At 39.5% G+C, this 21330-nt stretch overlaps 1 protein-coding gene across 3 annotated transcripts in view; it reads right to left on the minus strand.

Annotated features, from left to right (window-relative positions):
• Nucleotides 1-2820: 2820 nt before the first annotated feature.
• The window catches only part of LOC139464935 (zinc finger MYND domain-containing protein 11-like), a 41267-nt gene continuing 22757 nt past the window's right edge, over nt 2821-21330 (minus strand). Inside the window, exons 9-15 of one of the 3 annotated variants that reach the window (XM_071246540.1) lie at nt 21201-21274; nt 19727-19881; nt 19252-19275; nt 12597-12731; nt 10396-10566; nt 8906-9091; nt 2821-7280 (exon numbers count right to left, since the gene is read on the minus strand). In XM_071246540.1, the coding sequence (XP_071102641.1) occupies nt 7158-7280; nt 8906-9091; nt 10396-10566; nt 12597-12731; nt 19252-19275; nt 19727-19881; nt 21201-21274 (868 nt within the window). In that variant the 3' untranslated portion in view covers nt 2821-7157. Of the gene's footprint in view, nt 7281-8905; nt 9092-10395; nt 10567-12596; nt 12732-19251; nt 19276-19675; nt 19882-21200; nt 21275-21330 lie in introns of all 3 variants that reach the window. The other 2 variants (XM_071246538.1, XM_071246539.1) reach the window with 2 other exon arrangements.

Consider the following 21330-nt stretch of genomic DNA (forward strand, 5'->3'; position numbering starts at 1 on the left):
TACATCACTGGCTGATGGGTACTGTAACACACAGCCTTCCACTGTGGGTGTTCTTTAATTCGTACCATACATATTAATTACCTCTATTTCAATAACAGTTGTCTATTGACTCCTATAGTGTATGAAGTCAAGGAAAAGCACTCTGTACAAACAAACATCCCAAGTTTCCTGTTTCCAATCAGAGATCCTCTAACATCACCAGATTGGGCAGTCCACGTCAGTCTTGTTCTGGTGCTGCCTTTCTTGTCTCACATCAGCGAACAGCAAGCGCATCACATTATATTTTGGATCAGGAAATTAAGTCATACCTTCTCTGTACATGCAATGACCACCATCTAATCGCATTTGGATTTTGAGTGCACTTCTCAAACAAAAAAGATTTTAAACGATGTGATTTAATATTTCAATGCTTAATGTATACATGTAATGGTATCACTTACAGTAGATTAATCATAGGTAAGAGGATCCATAGTGAACAAACACTCCAATAATCTGTATCAATGAGAAAAATATACATGTACAAAAATATATGGTATAATCTTGCAAGGTAACAACAAATTAAACACACCATTGACTGGTTAAAAGAGCAATACACTACCAAGCAATTCTGGTGGGATTTGCATAGACACCTACAATATATCAGAGAAATGTGTAGACGGGCCATTCTTGTTCAGGTGAATACACACTAACAGACATTGTTTTCCCTGGGCAATCCTTACTTTAAAAAAAGGCTTACAAACACTAAAATATGAAACTTGGAAAAACAGAAAAGCGCTTGAAAAATTTATACCCCCAAATGCAAAGATCTAATTTATCCCCCGAAGTGTAAGACTAAAACGAGATTAAAAAACACACAGAACACATGGCAATTTAATCATGTAACTCCTTGAGAGAAGAAAAGAGGAATCTGAAATGGTGTTTATTTTTTACCCTTAATTTCATCCACTATCAGTGTCACTACTCTATCGGGATACGACAGGAGTCGTGAAAACAAAGGGTGAGGCAATGCATCTTCCCGAGGCAAGAGAGTTAACTGACTTTCAAAGTCCAGTTTCCACCCTTGCCGAACTAGGCTGGAATTCCTGGGCTCAATCATAGCACCACCAGCTGTTACGACTTATGTTACGACTTATGTCCCTTCTATGCCTCTCCTATGGACCAATCACATTCCACCTTTCGTTTTGCTTGCATTTGCTTCAAACAAAATGGCGGTGGCCAGTCAAGACGATCTGATCGACAATCAAGATCTATATTGTGAGAAAACAGGTCTTACATTGCGAAATGCATCAAATCACGTGAGCACCTTCATTAAAAACTTGAAAAGATTTGGTAAATATCTGTTGACAACGAGTTGGCGGTGCACATGCTGTGCAAATCCTGCAATCGACCGAACTCTGCATGAAAGTTTACGAACCTTATTTTGAATTCGATGCACGATTTTGATTGGACTATGCATAGACTCGTTAGTCCATCCGAAATGTAACTCCATAATACCAGCCTAGTTCAGCAAGGGTGGAAACTGGACTTTAATAGTCAGTTAACTCTCTTGCCTAGGGAAGATGGAGGTAGTGCTGAATACAATTGTTCTCACAACTGTTCCCTTTTATCCCCATACAGGACTGTTTTGAGTCCTCTGTAGGTCCTGCAGCACAGCCAAATACACGAGTTTTACAACAGCATATCCGTGTATATTGTGAACAGTTCGTGCAAATGGAACTTTCAATTTCACTCAAACCAATGGCGTCTGTGTATATATCTAGGTACCTGCAGCAAATGTGGCATTTGTAGGAGTACATTATTTGGTTATAATTGTACTACATGACCCAAATGACAAACACGCCAATCAGATCCTTCAACTGCGCTGTCGTGATACTGACTGCTGCCCACATTCCAGTTGTATTGACCGACACACTTAATTAATACTCCTCTTCTTGATCAGTTGAGTTTGCAGGTAAGAAAGACTACTAGAGGGAATACCAATGTGATTGCAGGCGTTTGGTCCATTTCATGGCTGTTTGAGAATATTGCTGATGTTAGTTTGGGAGCTCCGTCTGAGACGGGTGTTAGACAAGAGATGAGAAAATCCAACATGTTCATTTGTGAAGGTGGCTTGGACCACCATTAGAATTGACAAAAACTGGCAGACTGATGGCAAAACTTCTCTGATGTCACTGTACAGAGCCCATTCCACAAAGTGACCTTAGTGCTAAGATGATCATAGCCCCATTCTTTAACATAGGCTTACAATAGTCGTAGTGCTAAGATGATCATAGCCCCATACTTTAACATAGGCTTACAATAGTCGTAGTGCTTAGATGATCATAACTCCCATACTTTAACATAGGCTTACAATAGTTGTAGTGCTAAGTTGATCATAGCCCCATACTTTAACATAGGCTTACAATAGTCGTAGTGCCTAGATGATTATAGCCGCCATACTTTAAAACAGGCTTACAATAGTTGTAGTGCTAAGATGATCATAACTCCCATACTTTAACATTGGCTTACAATAGTCGTAGTGCTAAGATGATCATAGCCGCCATACTTTAAAATAGGCTTACAATAGTTGTAGTGCTAAGATTGCTTTGTGGAGTTTGGGCCTTGTTCCACAACACAATCTTAACGCTAAAGTGATCGTAGCTCCTATACTTTAACATAGGCTTACGATGGTCGTAGTGCAAAGATCGCTTCATGTAACGGGGCCCAGTGCTAAGATGGCTTTGTGGAATCTGGACCTTGTTCCACATCGTAATCTTAACGCTGAGGTTATTGTAGTTCCTATACTCTAACATAGGCATGCGATGGTCGTAGTGCTAAGATCGCTTCATGTAACAGGGTCCTGGGAATCAATCTCACTGTGATACTGTTGACAAAGTAAAGCTTTCAAATGAACTGGAATTTATATATCTAAGAAGTGAACTGTTATGGTACTGAGTCAAAGACAATGTAAATGCTGCAGATAATATCTCACGTTTTGACTAATAAAGATTGAATATTAAAGCATTGTAGATCAATTTAATGACATACATATTATTTGTGCCTGTTTCAACAAGCATACATCAGCAAGTCCTGAATCATTAACACACTAGTTTCTCAACCCTACAGTCAGCCCAACTCAAACAGACCACTCTGCATCGACTTTACAAGTGATGAAGCGGTCGCTCAGCGGCCATTCCTTGCAACAAACAGGCTAACTGTTTTACTGCAAATTCATATTCAAATCTATCAGAAAATAATAAAGAAAGAAATACATTCTCCAGTTACGGGTTGACAGTGGAGATAATTGTGCACCATTTACATAACGATACTCATATATACACAGCAGAGTCTAAAAAACCCAGCTGACTTACCCCTAATGTACATCGTGTCAAGCTAAAATAGGTGTTTCTGATTGATCAAAGGGGTACGGGTAAGACGGAATATTTACATGCAATAGCAGGACAATTTACATAATGGACCCTTAATAGTCAGCATCTTGTTGATGAACAACAATCACTTGGTTCTCTCCTTTAAGTCTCATCAGGAACAGAATGCATACACAGAAGATACGAATTTATCCTCAATAGTAACATTTGCACTATGAGAAAATTTAATATCATGAAATGAATTCACAAAAGTGTTAATTTAAATAAAATTTATCAATTATTTTGGGAGATTATCAATACTTTATTATTTTAATCTCAAACCCAACTGCCATGTGTTTATTTTCTCGAGTACAAAACTAAATGAGTCGTGACATAAAATCTGAAAATTCCTATTGCAATCAAAACATCAATAAATACATACTTCATAGGGAAGTTAGGCCATACACTGGTGCCTATAGTGTGATACCATACTTAAGGCCGAACAAGCACTCTTAATATAAAACAATACCAAAGTCCTGCTTCATAACTGATAAGGCAAGATTGGAGCTGAGGGTTCTCATATGATAGCAAATGAAATCTCCTGAAAAAACCGAGATGCTTCTAGCTGCCTGTTTGCAAACCATCATTTGAGTTGGCACATTTGATTGCCGGCTAAAATCTCAGCTCTTCATGTCAAACTTAAACAGTATGCATTATTCTTATAAAGTAAAAATCGGAAAAGGTAAGAGTAATTTGATTTGTTTTGTTTTTCAGCTTTTTCATTTATATCAGCGACTCTAATTATTTTCACAGATGAATGAAACAGTACAAGAACACTTGGGCTGCAAAATGTGACAAATCAACTAACAACTACTGATATGAATCAAGGTCTATATTCAACATGAAACAATTAGGAATTGGTTTTGAGGTTTCAATGAATGACTGGTCTTCGACCACATTAAAGCCATATACATGTGGAATAGAATAGCTTATTGTTTCTAAATGTACAGGTTTTGGTTATGAATGACAACATATATCCTGAATGAAGACTTTATACACAAAGCCATGACCCTGTGGAAACGTGGTGTCCCCTGTAAAAAAGCCCTATCTGCAGCTGATGCATTTGTTGTCATATGATTCTTGTACTCTTTAAAATCACAGACATACAAGACCCAGATACAAGTATCCTAGTGCCTACACTATCCTAGCTTCCAAACAAAACATGTACATACATTCATCGTACTGCCAAGATTGCTCTGCAGAAAGGATGCAGGACCTCACAGAAACGAGCAGTTCCTCTCAGCGATAACATGGTCAAAACAAAATGTATTGGTCCGACCAACAGACTATTCATTATCAGTTTTCAATGCTTTTATTTTTTGTGGGTACCTCATATAGAATTTTGCATTTACCGTTTTCACTGTAATAAGCGCGCTGGTACTTAGAGGGTACTTAGAAAGTTGACAAAGGGGGCACTTGTTAAAACCATACACAAGTCAAATTTGTTTTCAGAAATTGGGCAGTAGTGACCAAACTTAGTTAAAATGTCAGTGAAAAAAAACATGTTAAAAACATAATAGTTACTCATGGATTTTGTTATGGATTTTAATCGTGAAAAATTACATCAGTAGGTGATTAAAAAACCCATAATCTGGTGTCTGTCCTTATAAATATTGTAAATCTAAAATCTGACAGTGGCATTTCACTTTCATTGTTAAAAAATCTTACATTTGCCGCATGAAATGCCTTGTCATTCTGATATTTTTCTTCGTCTGAATTTTTAATATTACGGTTGGTGGTTCTGTAAAGCAAACAAAGTGAAAGACCTTAATTTTAAAGGGCAAGTAGAGTGAAGAAAATGAATGCAATTATTTTGCGAATATCAATTGTCCTATATATAATAAGTCAATTTCCAAGGGAATATAAATTCATAACATTAGTAGAAAGTACTTAAGTGTCCAAATGAAAGTTCTGAATCATATACTCCATAATCAGCTTCTGGAAGAAACATATTTGGGGGCGTGCCCTAAAGGTACCAATGCAGCACTGTGTGACAAAGGCTTCCTTGACTGATGTGTGATTCCTAGCAGCTATACAAATACTGTTTCTGCTATTTCTGTTAATCCTACAAAAATAACAATATTGTATACATTGAACTGTTGAGTGTGGGAAACGTCACCTCTGACCTTGATATTGTGAATCAATCAAATAACAATTAACAATCTGTAACCAGCGTTTTATTACTAACATCCTGTTGGGTACCATAAACGGTAACTTCTTACTTATAATCCCCATCGTGTTCGCTGAAGCTAGGGGAGGGGTGTTCAGGGGTGGCGTCATATCTAACACTGTACTTGACCGGCAGATGCTTAGTAATACTTTGATAACGATTTGGGAAGCAAAACTACAAAATAGATACGTTTCTCCTTCACATCTCAAATTTACATTATATTAACAGTCCACCAAACAGCATTGTGTGATTGTCAACTGGTTTCTGGTTGGCGAGAAGTTGTGTCTTCTCCCCCTGAAGTCTCGAAACTTCTTTTTGGGTGGCATGAAACCAACTGGATTGTGTTCGCAGTATTAGTGAGTGAGTGAGTGAGTATGGTTTTATGCCACTTTTAGCAATATTCCAGCAATATCACGGCGGGGGACACCAGAAATGGACTTCACACATTGTACCCCTGTTAGGAATCGAAGCCGGGTCTTCGGCGTGACGAGTGAACGCTTTAACCATCAGGCTACCTGACCGCCCATTCGCAGTATTAACCTGCTCAACCTGCAGTATCTCAATTACCTGCACATTTGCCACAGTGGGATACTGTTTCTTATCTGTAATTCCTTTTATAGCCCAAATCGTTAACTTAAATTTCACTCAGTACAGTGTATGTAGTTCACCAATTAGTTGTTTCCTTATGTTTTGTGAGATATTCACCAATTCATTGTGTCAAATGTGAGATGCCCCCCTCAGTGCCCTCCTGTCTTACCAATTACGGATGAATTTGTACTTATAACAATAGGTGCTGGACAAGCAGGAAGACTCCCATCAACCATGCAGATTGGGCACTGGTCCGACACTGCACAGCGTGTCAAACACCACTGTTCAACCTCCACGAAGGGGAATCCCAGCAGAGGCAGAATTTTTCATTTTGGAGACGATTTCGCCTGTCATTTTTTTATCATCTGTTTTACTCTATATTTCCATTTTTCAAAATAAATTTTGGTCAAGAATGTGTAATTTAAGTATGCGTTAACGTATAAAAATCTGAAAAGTTGGTATGTCGACTGTACTTGCCCTTTAACTGTGAACACTATCTAGCAGACAAAATACTGGTGAAGTGGACACGTAGATTTTGACAGTCCTCTAGGGACCATTGTTTGCCAAACCTCTGGATCTTCCAGTTACAGGAATGGGTCATCAGTGTAGCACAAGTAACTACTGAATCATACTGAATAATAAATAGTCTCCACCAATCAGTATCTGCCAATCAAAGAGACGAAAAGCAACCTCCTACAGTGTCTCATTTTGACCAGTGGACACTGAGCACAACACCGGTCTTTATCATGCAAACATAGTTTGCTATTTTATTCAAACGCTACTTTACTTCTTCAGCAAAATATATCGAAGATAAATAAGTAAAAAGCAACATCCTTTGGATGTAGATGAGACAAAATGACTAATCAAATTATTGTATATTGCTGATGTTGAATAAGCAATGTAGAAGATGACGATGTTGAAGTAGTTCATCTTGATGATGTTGGAGATGTTGGAGATGGTGCTGAAGGTTGATGATGACTAGGCGGGGCATAATGTCAACGTTTCCGCCGACAGACACGTTTGTGTTCTTTGTGCCAATGTTCTTGCTGACACTTCACGCTACAGTAAGATGTGTTCCAGCAGCAATGATACATAGCCTCTTCTTCACAGTTAAAACACTGAAATACAATCATCAAGTACATCAAACAGTCGTAGGAAGAGCTGACAAACGTTCAAATTAATATTTACAACTTACAGTCATGTTTCCACACCATAAAATTCTTATAATTCATTGACAAACATGAGCGTGTGTGTGAATATGGTCTTACGCAGATTTTAGAAAAAATACATCAAAATCACGGTTTCACACATTGAACCCACGTGGTTGGCAAACATGAAGCGTCATCTCCAAGTTCAAGAAAATTTCAATGAGAAGTACAAAAGTGCCAACATAATTCAATAGTTTACATTTTTTGATGAACAAGGTTATATTGATAAAGTTTTCTCAAAACAATTTCCAGAATTCTTTGGCATCATGCTACTAGTGGCTTCTCTCCAGCTCTAGTAGTGGTTACTGGCCCACTACCTAACAAGTGAAGATCCAGGGTAAAATAGGTTTTCCTCAACCCATGCTTGTCGTAAGAGGCAACTAGTGAGGTGGTTAGGCCCGCTGACTTGGTTGATGCATTAGTGCCTTCAGACCTACCGGGTATTCCACCAGTGCCTTCAGACCTATTCCACCAGTGCCCTACAGAACCATTCCATTAGTGCCTTTAGACCTATTCCACCAGTGCCTTCAGACCTATTCCAGACCTATTCCACCAGTGCCTTCAGACCTATTCCACCAGTGCCCTACAGAACCATTCCATTAGTGCCTTCAGACCTATAACACCAGTGCCTTCAGACCTATTCCACCTGTGCCTTCAGACCTATTCCACCAGTGCCTTCAGACCTATTCCACCAGTGCCTTCAGACCTATTCCACCAATTCCACCAGTGCCTTCAGACCTATTCCACCAGTGCCCTACAGAACCACTCCATTAGTGCCTTCAGACCTATTCCACCAGTGCCTTCAGACCTATTCCACCAGTGCCTTCAGACCTATTCCACCAGTGCCTTCAGACCTATTCCACCAGTGCCCTACAGAAACACTCCATTAGTGCCTTCAGACCTATTCCACCAGTGCCTTCAGACCTATTCCACCAGTGCCTTCAGACCTATTCCACCAGTGCCTTCAGACCTGTTCCACCAGTGCCTTCAGACCTGTTCCACCAGTGCCTTCAGACCTGTTCCACCAGTGCCTTCAGACCTATTCCACCAGTGCCTTCAGACCTATTCCACCTGTGCCTTCAGACCTGTTCCACCAGTGCCTTCAGACCTATTCCACCAGTGCCCTACAGAACCATTCCATTTGTGCCTTCAGACCTATTCCACCAGTGCTGTCAGACCTATTCCACCAGTTCCTTCAGACCTATTCCACCAGTGCCTTCAGACCTATTCCACCAGTGCCTTCAGACCTATTCCACCAGTGCCTTCAGACCTATTCCACCAGTGCCCTACAGAACCACTCCATTAGTGCCTTCAGACCTATTCCACCAGTGCCTTCAGACCTATTCCACCAGTGCCTACAGACCACTGCCAGGTGCCTTCAGACCTATTCCACCAGTGCCCTACAGAACCACTCCATTAGTGCCTTCAGACCTATTCCACCAGTGCCTTCAGACCTATTCCACCAGTGCCTTCAGACCTATTCCACCAGTGCCTACAGACCACTGCCAGGTGCCTATTGCTCAGTGCCAACTCACCCACTGCTTCTTCTTGGTCTGTGATATGTCCTGCTTGTGTTTCTGGGCCAGCTTCTTCATCTCTTCCATGTACTGCTCCTTACACTTCTCCTCTGCCTGCCGCTTGGCCCGATCAATCTCACGCTGCGTATTGGTCAGAGCTCGCGACACTGCTTGCTGCTTGTCCTCCTCAAAGTCCTTCTTTAACTGAAATAGAACATGTCATCAGGTTGTAGTGAGTGAGTTTTGTTTAAAGCCGCTTTTAACAGTATTCCAGTTATATCACGGCTTGTCAGCTTGTGGGAGGAAAGCCCGAAGTGATGCAGGTCTCAGACGTTTACCACTTCGGTGAAACCCACAAGCACGGGTATGGTACATAATTGGGGCAAACCAGGATTCGAACCCACAATCACAGGTTTCTGGCGTGTTCAAGGGACGCAACTCTGCACAGCAAATCGCGGCACCTTAGACGACTGCGCCACCCGTGCCCTCCCATCAGGTTGTAAATTTTTTTTACTTCAAATACTTCATACACAAAGTCACAGAATGCTTTGTCAAAACTTTGTCAACATTACCAATGCGACCCAGTGAAGATGCCTAAATTTTGTTTTTTGGTTGTTTGTTGTTAAAAGCCGCACTCATCAATATTCCAGCTATATGACGGCGGTCTGTAAATAATTAAGTCTGGAGCAGACAATCCAGTGATTGACATAATGAGCATCAATACACATAATTGGGATATGATGACATTGATCAACCAAGTCAGTGAGCCTGACCACCCGATCCCATTAGTCACCTCTTGCGACAAGCAAAGTCACCTTTTACGGCAAGCATGGGTTGTGGAAGACCTATTCTATCGCGGACCTTTGCGGGTCGCCTACAATTTGTAAATGATTCCAAGACAGTTACCATTTCTTTTTACTAGCCCCTGCATGGGGTGAAACAAACATCTTAAATAGAGGCCATGCTATATCATGTTTATAACACTGGGTGCGCACCATCTGACATGAAAAACATTTTCAAAATGAAAAAGCCAGCCCATACTTGAGGTTTGAGCCTCTAGTGATCATGTAAATAAAATGGAAATAAAAACCTCAAAAACATTTTTCTAATATACTTCATAACATTCTTTGGATGTTAAACATGCTGCCATTGTACTACAGAAAAACCCCGAACTAAACTTGCATGGGGTGGGTTATCGAACATGGTCTTATGCTTTTAGAATCACCCAAGCACCATCAAGGCAGGGGACACAAAGAATTGTTAACATGTGCCAATTTTTGTGTTTTCTTACTGACGAGCATTGACAAATAGGCTTTGTCACCAACACATTTATCAGACAGGCTGATAAAGGGCATGAACTTGAAATATGCCACAATTCAAACAGATTCTGCAAAGCTGTACAGAAATGGTTTTTTTGGAAACAATCTGCTGAAGAATATGCCATCAGAAATTTTCAAAGGAAAAAGCAGATATTATGCATCATTTGACAAAGATGGAGGCTGGCTTACCCTTTCCTCCAGCTTCGAGAGGGCTTGATCTTTCTGTTCTTTGAGCTCTTTCTTCAAAGTCTCAAACTCAATGTTATTTTTGGATGTCTTCTCCTCATTGACACCTCCACTACTTGGGTGAACTGGTGACTTCTTCACTTCATCTGTCTGTATAGAAACGGCATGCACTTTCTGAAACACAAGACATGAACAGCTGCATATCATGCTGACCTCACCTTATAACCTTCAACAGTATCACCGCCGTCATACAGCTGGAATACTGCTGAGTGTGGCGTTAAACAACAATCAACAGTATCTTGAAGGGTGCTTTTGTTAAAGAGTATCTGTTCCTGTCATGAAAATCTTCCTTTATAAATTTTCTCGGGGGGAATTTCTCCTATGGAAATTTTTTTACTTGGAATTTTTTTCAATGAGCAAGAATTCTGTTCCCCAAAATTTCTGTAAGTGTTTTAGGTCCAGTATAAATTTCATAGTGAAAATGTTTCCGAACCCTGGTATATAAATGTAATAATCTGGACCTCAAATATGAAAGTTGATTTCTTCGAATCACTGAAAATTTGTTCTACATGCATGTGTTCAATATCCAGAGCTCCAGATAAGCTGCGTATCTGCGTAAAATACGCAACAGAAATGCAGAAATACGCAGTGAAATAAAATTCAAGTCTATCAAATACGCAACGAACATTACAGACACACCACAAAAATAAAACTAGTGAGTATCATCAAAATATTGTGAAGTAACCCTGCGTATTCGATTAGCAAATCAGCAACTTATTTTGAAATTATATACAGACATTCCGTCAACCTTGCCAAACTCCACGATGACAGTTACATCATGATCATTTGCCATCACACTTTCTTGTGGAAGTATCGCAGTATTTTTGAGTCCTATAAAGCACTCGAACCCACGCGACAACAGTTTGCAGGGACGAGATGAATAGTGTTTTTAAATATTTAACTTAAATACCCACATGTGTAAAAACTAGTGGGTAACAGAAATTTGAATACCCAGATAGAATTACTGATATCCAATGATTTTAAAATGCATGGGTAAAATACTCACAACACCAAAAGCTTATCTGGAGCTCTGAATATCATTTTGTGAGATACATTTACTCTGGCAATACTTGTTCTGGATGGAACTAATTCCATGTGGAGTGAGTGAGTGAGCGAGTATGGTTTTACGCCGCTTTTAGCAATATTTCAGCAATATCACGGCGGGAAACACCAGAAATGGGCTTCACACATTGTACCCATGTCAGGAATCAAACCTGGGTCTTTGGCGTGACGAGTGAACGCTTTAACCACTAGGCTACCCGAACACCCCAATTGCATGTGGAACTGATCATTGTTGAGACCTGCCTTGTATCAAATGTATCGAAACTGAGTCCCATGTGACTTGACTTGACTAGGTCTAAATGAAAAGATTAGTTCCATTCAAATTCAAGTCAGTCATAACCCAAAAGGCATATCAGTCTTGCTATCAATAATACCCTCAAGTGTTTGTGCACTAATGAAAATGTAGTGTGTTTGTTTTTGTAAAAAAGCGGCACTCACCAATATTTCAGTTATATGATGGTGGCATATAAATAATCGTGTCTGCACCAGAAAATCTGGTAATCTGATAACTGTGAGCAATCCATGCAGCTGGAGTGAGTGAGTTGGGTTTAACACTGTATTGCAGTAACAGTATTCCAGTTTTATCACAGCAGGTCAGCTTAATGTGGGAGGAAAGCCAGAAGTGACGCAGGTCTCAGATGTTTACCACTTCGGTGAAACCCACGAGCACGGGTATGGTGCTTACAAACCTAGAAAGATAATCGGGGCGAACCGGGATTCAAACCCAAAATCATAGGTTTCTGGCGTGCCCAAGGGACGCAACTCTGCACAGCGAATCACGGCGCCTGAGACAACTGGGCCACCCGTGCCCCCATACCCAACCAAGTCAAGAGTTAGTGGATCCAAGTCAAGAGTTAGTGGATCCAAGTCAAGAGTTAGTGGATCCAAGTCCCTGTTTAAACATGTTTTTAAATGACCAGACATCTGTAACCTAAATCTGAGAACCCAATGAACATGAGTTCACATCCTGTATATCATCCATATAAGACCCAAAGATGGATATCTGAAATACATCATGACTTTTTTAACAAACAAAGTAAACGTATGTTTGACCTGAGAAGCTTAAAACTTGTAAAGCTTACTGGTTTGATTGTTTGCGTCGATGAAGTTGTGGTATATATTATTGGTGGTGGAGGAGGTGTTGACATCTTGGATGGTGATCGTGCTCGGTTGTCTTCACTGGACGTGACTACCAAGGAGTCTTCTGGAGATGAGGCCTGGAAGAGAAGGTGTGTATGATGGCAGGTCTAATAGCACTACAAACAACCAGAGTTACAAATTCATGTTTTTCACTAGTATGAAAAAATGACCTAAGTTGCAGTCAACCTGATGGTAAAGGTGTCAGTCCACAAGGAATGTCAAGAGTACTTCCTAAATTTACCAGTGTCTTATGTTAATTTCCAACCCTAATAATAACATGTTTATCAAGATTGTTTGTTTGTTGTTTAATGCCGGACTCAGCAATATTCCAGATATAAGACAGCAGGCTGTAAATAATCGAGTCTGGACCAGACAATCCAGTGATTGACATTATGAGCATCGATCCACACAATTGGGATACGATGACATGTATCAACCATGTCTGTGAGCCTGACCACCCGATCCCGTTAGTCACTTCTTAACACAAGCATAGTCACCTCTTACGGCAAGCATGGGTTGTTGAAGACCTATTCTACCCCGGATCTAATCAAGCAACACTAGTTTAAGTAGTAGTTTAGGATCTTTCTATCAAACATTTTTCTTATGGTGACAAATGTTCAAAGGAAGAGTAAGTAGTGAGTATGGTTTTAGCAATATGTATTCCAGCAATATCATGTCAGAAGGTCACCCAGCTTGATAACGGTGTAAGAATCTACATCGAAACATAGCTAAAAGCCAGACGTTGTTATCCATAAAGTCGTATGATTTCTTATTGTCCAGTTTACGTGTGCAAAAATCAACATTTATTGCTGTCTTCATACAATAAACATCATTCCAAGGTACTTTTATCATAAGTTAAAGAAACCAATTTCAACCATTCCAACATGATTTTAGAAGTGTACTCTACTCTACGTCATTATAAACCCTGACATCTTTGGTACGATGTTTTTTGTAACCTCCATCCCCTTTAATATATTTGGCTTTCATTTCTTTTCAACACATTGAGTATTTTCAGACTAACATACCATTGTTCACCCAATGCTAGAAATAGGCAAATGATATACTTGAAATTACTCATGATCATTCTCATGAACGTTGAGCTTTCATGGTGTTATTACTGAGAAAAAGATAAGTCATTGATGCCTGATATTGATATGTATCTAGTGAGTGAGTGAGTGAGTGAGTGAGTGAGTGAGTGAGTGAGTGAGTTGTGTTTAAATGCCACTCTAATCAGTATTCCATGGCATGTCAGCTTAATGTGGAAGGAAAGCCCAAAGTGATGCAAGTCTCACAAGCATTGGTATGGTGCTGACAAACCCAGAAAAATAATTGAGGCAAATGGGGATTTGAACCCACAATAACAGGTTTCCTTTGTGCCTCTGCACAGAAAATTGTAGCACCATAAACGACTGGGCCACCCATGCTCCTGATATTCATCTAGATACGTTTAGTCCAAGTTCCAGTGTTGAAGTACTTGACATTGTTTTACCAGTGGTCTAACACAACATATCACTTACCGTACTCGACGTAATAAGCGCCCAGGGCGCTCTCAAAATTAAAAATAGGGGGCTCTTATTAGAATATAAGATTGGTGAAAAAAGAAAAGAGAGATGAAAAGATCGTAAATTTCGTGGTTTATGCTGACAGCCTGAAATCATACAGAAGAAAAGTCTGTGCGTACACGACAGATATATTTTCCAGAATTTAATTGCCCATAATTAAGGGTGCACATAACACACGAGTGCGTATTGTACACGAATAAATACGTCTTGCGTACAATGATCAATTAGAAGGGATGTTCATTGGGATTGTTCACTAGCCAATATATTAGCAAATATTGCCGTGGGCGCTTATTAGGAGGGGGCGCTTATTACGTCAAATACGGTAAGTAACTATCCAGTTCACATTCGACAACTTTATCACAAAGTAACTTCACTTCTGTACAAGTACCAGCAAATTATCAATAATAAATATACTTATCATGTGAAAGACTATCTAACTCAACATAAGCAGTACAACATTCATTATGACAAAATCTAACATTAAAGTAACTAAATCGAAATAATCGTAATCTAGCTTAATAAAATCTCAATAATCTACAAATTCTCAAGCATGCATATATTAATGCTAAGGTTAATGCTATTCAGCAACATAGTCTACTGTAAAGTAATGCAGAATCAAGACTAAATCCATGTTATTGAAATACTTAAACAGAAACAAGTGCCATATGCAACAAATCTGCTTGACTTTCAGTTTTACAAACTGAGGCAGCAGTTCAAAAGTTCAATGGTGGATCAAAAACACTGACATTTTCTTTCACAGTGAAAGCTGGTAGTGGCACAGATTCTTGAGTATGCTTTAGTACTAAACCTGTTTTTTTTACCTAGTTCTTTAAGCGGTTTATGTTTAGGGTGAAAATATGAAGATTAGCATGATTAGAGATGTTACTTAACAGGTATACACTGCAAATCTACAGAACAGATATCTAGGATGGAAACTTACAGATCTGTTAACCACTCAAGGTCCAAACTCAAGGAGGAAAGACATAGACATAACATCACACTTTTGAATTGCTTCCGTACTATTTAACAAAAATAAGCTTTTGTTTAAAATTAACAGAAAACCCCAAATCCTTGACTTTTCCTACATGTCAGTAGGCAGGTATCTTCTTATATGTATTATCTAGTCCATAAATCTAGTGGATACTTATCTTTACCAAAGTGTATTGTTTATCTGACCTATTTGTATTTTGTTTGATAGGCATTACTTAGAAGTTGGCGGATGACAAGATAGACACAATTTTTATGGATAACAGCTTTTTACAGTATTAAAGAAGTTGTTATCCATAAAAATTGTGTCTTTTTACAGTATTAAAGAAGTTGTTATCCATAAAAATTGTGTCTATCTTGCTATTTGTATTTATTTGTTGTTTAACTCCACTCAGCAATATTCCAGCTATATGACTGTGACCTGTAAATAACTGACTCTGGACCAGACCATCCAGTGATTGACATCAAGAACATCAGTCCACACAATTGGCAGACGATGACATGCACCAACAAGTCACCATGCCTGACAATCCGATTCATGTAGGTGCCACTTACGACTAGCACGGGTTGCTGGGGGACCTTTGATCTTACCCGGTATCCTCACGGGTCATTGTTTATCTGAAGAACTATAGTTGTTTAATTAACTTACTGATCCTTTTGTGATTTGAAGATGAGAAGTTTGCTGAGAGACATGTACTCCAGTAATTTCAAATCTATAAATCAGTTTGTGCCACCCTAGTCCCATCTTAATGACCATTTATAACAAGCACGAAGCACTAGGCACAAGATGGATGTAGTTCACACAGTCTTAGGACTACTAGCTCATATAAGTGACGAGAAAGTAGGTGAGGTGGAATTGGGTTTAACGTCGCATCCAAGATTATTGCACTTATATAGCAACGTGCATGCACGTGTATGTGTGGCTGCTTGTACTAGTCCGGACTGATGCCGATTTATAGTGCTAGCTCACTGAGATATCATGCTGGAGTTTAACATGAATATCCCACTCAGACACAGCATACTGACTCCGAGCCGACCAGTCCTTGCTTTAGCCCGTTAATGCCAAGCGCAAGACAGGGTAATAACAAGTACAATCTTTTAACGTCTTTTTGTATGACGTGGCCGGGGATTGAACCCCGGACCTTCCTCTCTCCGGGCGGACGCTCTACCACAAGACCACGGGGGCGGTCGACGAGAAATTAGATGGCATTACGTGAAGTTATCAGTCCAAGAATTAACGAGCACAATGAGACCTCACTTATCTGGACTTCTGACTATTGGGAAGCTTGGGTCCTTCATTCGGAAACCAGGTTTCCACATCCTGCTGTCATATCTACTGACCAATGTGACTAGGCCTACATAAAACTTGTTCACACAAAAAGCCAACAATCTGATATGAAACTTTAGCCACAAGTCCAAAGCCCAAGTCAAGTCAAATTCTGTTTGGTTCAGTAGCTCAGCTAATAACAGTCCTCATACTAACACTTAATTCTACTGAAAATGATGCTCAAGCTAGTAGTCTCAAAAGTTATTGGCACAGAATAATACAATGCTTGTGTATGTCATATCTTGGGATCAAAAAAAAGAATTCATCTCGTTAAGGGAAGCTAGTTTTAGTATGTGACATTTAGTGCATCTACAGCGACTAATGAAAGTGAAGTTAATTAAAAGATCAAAGTTGATCAGCTACCATGACATAAATGTTAGGCGTCATGACTTACAGATTCATAGATACATTGCAAAACACACGATGATACGATACATGCCTTCCCATGTACCAATTTATGTTTTGATTCTTTATTCATTCTATAAAAAGTAATATTTACAAAATTTTGCAATAAACTATCCTGAGTATCTAACAGCTTTAAGTCTCGTTACCAATCTGTAGAGCTATTACCAAACTACACATCATGATATAATACACAATTGGTCTACCCATATACTAATTCATATGATACTTTTGTAAAAATTTCCAAAAAGTAATACTGTATTCGAAGTAATAAGCGCCCAGGGCGCTCTCAAAATTAGAAACAGGAGGCTCTTATTAGAATATAATTTTGGTGAAAGAGTTGACAGATCGTAAATTTCGTTGTTTATGCTGACAGCCTGAAATGATACCAAAGAAAAGTCTGTGCGTATTATACACGACAGATATATTTTTCCAGAATTTAACTGCCCGTAATTAAGGGTGCATTTTACCCACGATTGCGTATTATACACGAATAAATAAGTCTTGTGTACATTGATCTATCGGAAGGGTGCTAATTAGGATTGTTCACTAGCCAATATATTAGCAAATATCACCGTGGGCACTTATTAGAGCGGGGCGATTATTACGACAAATATGGTATTTACGAAGTTCTGCAATAATCCAGTCTGATAACAACTACTCAGCTAGATTAACCTCACTACCTATTATGAAACAAAATGCATAAATCGGATTGCATTACACAATAGAAGTCGAATAAATCAGTCATGCAAAATAAACATAGTTTACAGTCTTGTTAGTCGGGGCTAATTTTGCTCATGCTATATATTGTGATTCGCCACATCTATCAATACATGAAGTAGGTGTAACATGCAAACCTAATAATAAGTGTCCAGATAAACAGGGTTCCACTGTATGTGTTAATAGGATACAATGACTATGTGCAGAAGGGCTACTGGGTGTGACTAGAGTACAACATTAGGATGTTAATATTGTTATTGTGCTCTACAGGAAGTCAGTTTGTACATCATACTGTACATTCCTAGCTCAGATGATACGTGCATCAACTCTGTCTTAAGGACCAACCACTTCACAGTTGGGATGGAGCCTGACATGTTTATTTCCTCTGAAAGGTGAGTGAGTGAGTTGGGTTTTACGCCGCTTTTAACAGTATTTCAGTTATATCACTGCGTGACAGCTTAATGTGGGAGGAAAGCCCAAAGTGATGCAGCTCTCAGACGTTTACACCTTCGGTGAAACCAACGAGCACGGGTATGGTGCTGACAAACCTAGAAACATAATCGGGGCAAACCGGGATTCGAACCCACAATCATAGGTTTCTGGTGTGCCCAAGGGATGCAACTCTACACAGTTAATGGCTGCGCCTTAGACAACTGGGCCACCCATGCCCCCTCCTCTGAAAGGACTGAGTGAGTGAGTTGGTGTTTATGCCACTTTCGGAAAACATTCAGCAATATCACAGTTGGGGACACCAGTAATTGTACCCATGTTGTTATCAAACCCAGGCCTTTGGCTCGGCAAGTGAACACCTTAACCACTAGACTAGCCTACCGCACCACAGAAAGGAGGAACTGAACAAACTCATTTCTTTTTGTTCACAACATGCGCATTTGGGGATAAATGCAATGTTTTTATACTTACCTGACGCTGCACAGCACTGTGTAGTATCAGGTAAGGTAAACACATTTTTTTCAGGACATCCAACATGTCTAATGAACAAACATTCGTGAAGCAAAATTATTTTTTTCCAAGTATTTTCTGAAACAAAGACTTTTTTTCAAAAGATCCTATCCCTCCTCAGAATATGAAACGACTGGTCCCTCACATGAAAACAAAATTGAAATGAGAGTGTTAGTTTATCCATGTGCTGAAAGGTTAGGTCCTGTATCTCACTGGATACTGGAGAGATGATGAATTATATCCCTTACAAGACGTGTCGCAGAACATTCTTGTAGGTAATTATATAGAAATTAAACTGCAAAGAAGAATATGCTGTCATAAATAGTGCTGGTTATCATTCTGAACAGTCATATTAATCACTGTTAAAATAATCAATTGATTTTCAAATAATACTACATGTACTAGATCAATGTGATGAACATAAAGCTTTCTCCAATTAAAGTTAATGGTATTTTATTGATCAAAAGTCTTGGCATATTGATAATCATCTTGAATGCCCTATCCAAAGGGTTAACATATTATTTGACCTTAATCTAAACAATCCAGCACTACTTAGTAAGTTGTATACACAGCTTGAGATGAAGCGAAATTGAAGCCTATGGATGGAAAACAGAAGACGTTATTCAGCAGAAAACTTACAGATCTCTTTTTGGACTTCTTTGACTGAAATCAAACAGTAGCTTATCATACTTCTATGTGCGATGGGATCCAAACTGAATTTACAAACCTGACCAGGGCCCCGTTCCACAAAGCGATCTTAGTGCTACGTTGATCGTAAGTCTATGATAAAGTATGGCAGTTACGACCAACTTTGCACTAACATTGCTTTGTGGAACGGCTTCCAGGGCCCTGTTACACAAAACGATGTTAGCGCTTAGATGATCGTAGCTCCCATACTTTAACATAAGCTTATGATAGTCGTAGTGCTAAGATCGCTTTGTGGAACGGGATTCTGGTAGCATAACAAAGTGATACTGCTGTACCAATACCAGGAGAAGTAAACACTACCATGTGCCAGACTGTACATTACTAACAAACAACAAACAAGAACAACAATGCAAACCTTCACATGCTGGTCTGAAATACGTTTCAAAACAACTTTAGCGGCATGTACTTTTGATGGCAGGAGACTTGTTGACGTCACTTGTCGTGTGTCCGTGTCATCCTCCCAGTCCACGTCGTCACTGTCGCTATCCATGCTGGACTCGGTGACTTTCTCCCGCAACAGCTTCTGGTGGAGTTCAAGCTCTGAACATGCTTTTACAAACCCTGCAAGAGAACTCAAGATAATCAGGTGTCATTGTGAGTGAGATGTTGTGAAATAGGGTTTAACGTCGCGTCCAAGATTATTGCACTTACATGGCGACGTGCATGCACGTGTATGTGTGTGTGGCTGCCTGTACTAGTCCCGACTGATGCCGATTTATAGTGGTAGCTTACTGAGATACCATGCCGCAGTTTAACATGAATACCCTACTCAGACACAGAATACTGACTCCGAGCCAACCAGTCCTTGTTTTAGCCCCTTAATGCCGAGCGCCAGACAGGGCAACAACAAGTGCCATCTTTTAACGTCTTTTGGTATGACGCGTCCTGGGATCGAACCCCGGACCTTCTGCTCTCCGGGCGGATGCTCTACCACTAGACCACAGAGGCGGTTGTCATTGTGAGTGAATGGAGTTTACATTACGAGTTGTGGTATAATGATTCCCGTGTAAAGCCAGAGACGAGTGGTATAAAACCTAACGAGGGACATATATAACCCCATGTACCCCGAGTGATCCTCCTTCAACGAATTTATTTTACTTTTATGTTTTAATATGACACTGTAAAAGAATTAAAACAAAATCAGAATTGATAGAAAACAGTTGTTCGATCACTTGATTTCATTAACATGAAATTCGTCCTGCTTTTTTCTTTGAAACGCGGCATAAGGTATTTATTCTGCCTCTCAGAAATCCATGGGTAGCTTGACTTGCTCGTGGCGGGTATAAGGGATTTATTCACCTACAGAAAAAATTATCTCCCTCCATGGCAGGATACATAATAATTCATCAAGATCACGGGGACCAATCAGATCTGATCATTCAGACATGGAGGTATGACAAAGAAGATAGCTGGCAGTGTAAACTATGATACAAGCAAACCATCTGAAAATATGTCTCCAAAAAGAATCAGATATGATGTTTGTGTCAGATCTTGGGACCCAACATAAAGAATCTCATTAAGGGAAGCTACAGTATTATGTAAAGACCCACCAGTCTCACTATAGTTGGGCGATTTAATGCCACCCACCAAGATCAATGTTTTAACAGAAAAGCGATATTAAAACACTTCAATAATAACTGATCACATTATGCTTTTGTTAAATGGTGGTTTATCAATCAAATTTGATTCATAAACACGAGTACTCAGCTACCATGACATATCCAAGGATGTCATTATTCACCGATGTATAGATGCAAATTTATTTAGTCACTTAGTCTTTTATTTTAATTCTGGGAAATATTCAGCTTCAGAATTCCCATGGAGTTGATATCATAAATAAACCATCCTGTTGGAGTTATTTCAGTTGTAGAGCACCATACCTGCAGTCCGCTTCACTGTGAGACTTCTGACATTTGTTGAGATAGGCTTGATCTTTCCTTCAGGGATCACAGCTCTGAAAAGCATCACATCCGAAACCAGTTCAACACAAATACTATCTGGCACTTTATA

This window comes from Haliotis cracherodii, unplaced genomic scaffold (assembly GCF_022045235.1).
Source record: "Haliotis cracherodii isolate W230 unplaced genomic scaffold, xgHalCrac1.p SCAF_17, whole genome shotgun sequence".
In the NCBI taxonomy this organism is placed as follows: Eukaryota; Metazoa; Mollusca; class Gastropoda; order Lepetellida; family Haliotidae; genus Haliotis; species Haliotis cracherodii.